At 42.7% G+C, this 4,823-nt stretch overlaps 1 protein-coding gene across 1 annotated transcript; it reads right to left on the reverse strand.

Annotated features, from left to right (window-relative positions):
* Positions 1-395: 395 nt before the first annotated feature.
* On the reverse strand, positions 396-1,354 carry LOC131877322 (trypsin-2-like; the record flags this gene model as incomplete). The annotated part of the gene is given in 5 exon segments (XM_059222939.1): positions 396-533; positions 604-724; positions 787-891; positions 961-1,023; positions 1,204-1,354. Coding segments are annotated over 5 exon segments (502 nt in total), but the record flags the coding sequence as incomplete, so codon positions are not given.
* Positions 1,355-4,823: the final 3,469 nt, after the last annotated feature.

Here is a 4,823-nt window from a genome sequence, read left to right on the forward strand (position 1 = left end):
AGCCGACCAGGATGTATATCCTGCGTTGCAGTCTTCATCTACGATCACTAAGAGAGGTCGGATTTCTCACCACAAATACACACCACACATACACTAATGGTTAGCTTAGGCTAGCTGCGGCATCAGTAAAGCATCCTCTTTCCAATATGCGAATCCTGGCTTGATCCCAGGCTAGCCAAGTTCGAGCTTTTTTGCCGTTTGAATCGCAGCTTGAGTTGCTGCTTCAACAACTTATATGGGTGAATCTGCAATTATTCCTGAGGATGAGTTAACAATTAATGTTGGCTGTGACGAAGGGAATACCCCTCAATTAGGACTTACATCATCATATGGTAAGCCGTGCAAGAAAATTGAAATCTGACTTTGTAACCAACAAACAAAAAAAACGAACACTATTCATTGTTGATGCTTTTGGTGAATGTATTTCTTATCTTTTTCTTGCATAAATGATCAGTCTTTGACGTATTCTCTTCAGAGTCCGGGTCTAGCACAAGTCGGCTCACCCACATATTGGTCGATCCAAGCTCTGGCCTCTAAAGTAAAGGAAACGTGAATTTCATATTAGAAGGGAGATGGTCAAACAAGTAATAAAAATTGTCTTACTGTGGACATTGGCATAGACCCCTGGGAGATTTGGCGAAGCACACCCATATCCCCATGACACGACTCCAATCACATCATAGAAGGTAGTTTCGGCATAAATAAGTGGCCCTCCACTGTCTCCCTGTTCGAACGAAAACAATTATGCCCAATTGATCATGTCAATTATTCAAAGAACTTTTATACCTGGCAACTGTCTTTTCCATCTTCATAAGCACAAAACATGTTATCGGTCAAGGCAGTGTTAAGCCGAGTCTCGCATTGGTCAAAATCGACCAATTTCAGAGTGACCTAAATCAAGAAGATGTACAACAAAAGGCAAAATGTGACTATGAGTCATGAAACAAGACTGGACGATACCTCTTGTAAAAACTCAGATGCCCTGCCTTCATATCGAATCGTTCCCCAACCGGTAACGACCACCTAAAACAATGACTATATGAGTGCAAAGTCACATTCAATAAGAATTATAATTGTTTGTGATGAACGCATAAAGCAAACGAGCCCTTCTGCGTTACAACATTGTGGAACTCTCGAAATGTAGTTTGCCCTTTTCAGTCGACCAAATAATGTTTTCCTTTACAGAGCCATTTTTGCACTCACATCTTGACCAGTCCTTGTGGTCAAATCTTCATTGGGCAGACAAGCTGGTCGAACCACCGTGGAATCGTCGAACTTGATTTTGTCTTTGAGTTGGATGAGAGCAAAATCGTTGTCCACATTGCGTGATGAATAGTTTGGATGAACAATGATTCTGTGTTGGATATAGAGATGTACTTTTGTGAATAAGCTGAGCCTTGTTTCAGTTATTTACTCGCATGTACTATGCTTAAAGTCATGAGATACTTAGTCTTTGTAATTGTACATTATTACTAATTTAATTATTTATTATTATTTAACATCACAAGTGTTTTCTTTCCCTCTTTTAATGGGATGCCTCTGTGCGAAAGATGTCAATGTCCAATAGCTAAATTTTAATCAAAATCTTTATGACAGATAATCAGTTGATTTGCCATTTCAATTCCTAAAAAGATCATTACCAGAATATACAGGGTGAGAGAGGCTAATTGAGACTCGGACAAATCTTTTCAGAAAATTTAGTATAATTCAGTTAGAATTAGTATTACGAAAAAGTTATTGATTATTGCTTTACAGGGAAAAACTCTCCGGCTTCGCTTATGTGGTCCTGGGTGAGCACGACGTCCGACTGACGCACAGAATCGGGAAGTGTGATTGACTCGGAGATATTGAGGTAAAAAAACTTCCTTGCAAGTGGTGGGTGTATGGCCATATAAAATGAGAGTGTGATTGCAATCATAAAAACCTTTTTAAACAAAGCCCCCGCGGAGGGCCTGAACAAACCAAGAAGCTGTTTTTAATTGAGGGGAAAGCAGCTTTCTACATGGCATGTGAGCCACTTCTTCATGCTGTGTTTATTGTAAGTTGTTCAACATGTTTTTTTTCTGTCGGCCAACTGCTATACAGGGGAGAGAGGCTAATTGAGACAAGACTTGTTTTCCTTGTAAATTTGAATTTCCCGCGTTAAAATTGCTTGAAACTTTGACAACAAACAGGAAAAACATCAACAAATGCGACTCAGATGAAGAAATTTCTGTAGAAGTCCTTCGTGAGATGCAAGAAGCTCAACGTCAAAGAGTTGCAGATTTGCTTCGCGCCAGGCGCCAGTCTCCACCATCATTGAGGTAACGGAGTGTCCAAGGCGACAATCTACAGAGTCAAAAATCGGCTGAATATAGCGGAGACTTGAACCATGCTTCTCGTGGTTCGCCTGTCAATAAGAAGTTGACCCCGCCCAAGCTGAAGCAAATCCAGAGGCATTTTGAGAGGAATCCGAACATGTCCATCCGGAAGTCAGCCAAGAAGATCAATCTCAGTAACTGGACAGTGCGAAAGGCCTGAAAATGTTGGGATGGAGTCCAGAATCCAGCCTCATCGTCACTTATTGACAGAGGCCAAAAGCAGAAGAGATTGGTCCGTGGAAAAAGCATTTTGAACTGGCTGAAGAAAAATCCTGGAAAAGTGAAGATCTTCAGTGATGAAAAGCTTTTCTATGTTGACCAAGCCTACAACCGGCGGAATGATCGAGCTGTAGTTAAGAAAGGTGACCCAGTACCTCCTGTTATGCGAACCAAACATCCTGCCTCCGTCATGGTCCTTGCTGCAGTTGGCAGTGATGGCCAGAAGATGCCGCTCCACTTTTTTGATTCCGGACTCAAGATCACCACGGATGTGTACTTGGAGGTCATGAAGAAGAAAGTGAAGCCATGGTTGAATCGAGCCTACCCCAACGGCAACTATGTCTGGACCCAGGATGGTGCTCCAAGCCATACCAGCAAAAAAACTCAGGCATGGTGTGCAACGGACTTAGCCGGATTCTGGCCCTCTACAATGTGGCCCCCATCATCCCTGACTTGAACCCACTCGACTTTTCTGTCTAGAGCGTCTTGGAGTCAAGGGCATGTGCAAAGCCTCAACACAGCATTGAAGCCCTCAAAAGATCTTTGAAGAAGGAGTGGGCCAAGATATCAAGCGACTACATTATCAGCACCTGTAGCCGATTCCGACCCCGCCTGGAAGCTGTCATTGATGCAAATGGCAATCATATTGAATAGGATTTGTCAAGCAACTAAAACCAAGTAACTTTTGTTTAGTTTCATGGATGTGGGTATGCTTCAGACTAGGGGATTTTTTCTTGGTACGGTTTTCCTTAGGAGAATTCACCACTGACGGACGTTATCGTGGCGGAGCTTAATTTGGGGGGTTGACCTCGATCATGGTGGAGTTGATCATGGTGGAGTTGATTGTGGCGGAGTTGATTGTGGCAGAGTTGATCATGGCAGACTTGATCATGGCGGACTTGATCATGGCGGACTTGATCATGGTGGAGTTCACCCTGGTGGAAATTGTTGTTGGCGGAGTTATCCATGGCGGAGATTGTCGTGGGGGAGTTCACTCCTGGCGGAATTCACCATTGGAGGAGTTCACTGTGGCGGAGTTCACCGTGGGGGAATTTCATGGTGGCGGAGATTGCCGTTGGCGGAGTTCACTATGGCAGGGATCACTGGGCGGAAATCCACAGGCGGAGATTACGTTGGGGAAACCGATGGCCACCGTGCTGTGCACCCATGTTGAATATCATACTGATTGAAAAATCAGATTCTTCTGGAGAAAGCTCAATATATTGAAAAAAAAAAACACCATGTGCATTCTTAACAAAGGAAAAAACCAGGCAAAATGCATCATCTTTGACATGGTTCTCTGAGTTGAATGATCTTGTTCAGACATCTGTATTACACAAGGAAATATCGTACAAAAATCCCGGCTTGTAACGAGGTAAAGCACGCTAGCCAAAGGTAGTAAACCTCAGCGGTATCTGGGTACGGGAGAGGTAGGCTGACAAATATCAACGTAGATATTCGACGGAACGCCTATGCGTCCTACTGGCTTGCCCTCCTAAACTATAAAAAGCATTCTCCAGAGCAATGAAAAAGAGTTGATATGATTAAGTGAAACGTAATACAAGTTTATACTTCATTCTGGCTCCACTTTGGATCGAATAAAACTCCTTCGACTTTAACACAAGACAGAAAGTAATCTTGTGTGAAGTGTAAACTTACAAACTTGTTTGACGTTTTTCGGAATTGGCGATAATTTTATCAAAGGTGCATAGTGCCCAAAGTGGAGACTCTTTGGCAAATTGCTGAAAAGGACTCTATGCTGGGAAGCCCAGGAGTACAAGCCGTGGATTACCCATTTTGTGGACCAAGCTTGAGGGTGGTTTTGTTTTTAAGGCTTTCCCCTCTGTATTTTTACTCTGATACACCTCTCCGATGTCGCAAGACTTATTAAGTCTCTTTGAGTCAAAGCATACACATTGATAGGCGACTTCAGTTGTCTTTTTGGCATATCATTTGATAGGCGACTTCGATTGCCTTTTTGCATATCATTGATAGGCGACTTCGGTGCCTTTTTGCATATCATTGATAGGCAACTTCGATTGCCTTTTTGCATATCATTGATAGGCAACTTCAATTGCCTTTTTGCTTATCATCAATAGGCGACTTTGGTTGCCTTTTTGTATCAATTGTCGATAGGCAACTTGTTTGCCTTTTATGCACAATGGTTGATAATCTATGTATAATTGAGAAATGACGTGGGACGTTCCTGTGTCCATGACACAGCCAGACTCAAGTTGAGGTGTA

The sequence above is a fragment of the Tigriopus californicus genome, chromosome 3 (genome assembly GCF_007210705.1).
Source record: "Tigriopus californicus strain San Diego chromosome 3, Tcal_SD_v2.1, whole genome shotgun sequence".
Lineage (NCBI taxonomy): Eukaryota > Metazoa > Arthropoda > Copepoda > Harpacticoida > Harpacticidae > Tigriopus > Tigriopus californicus.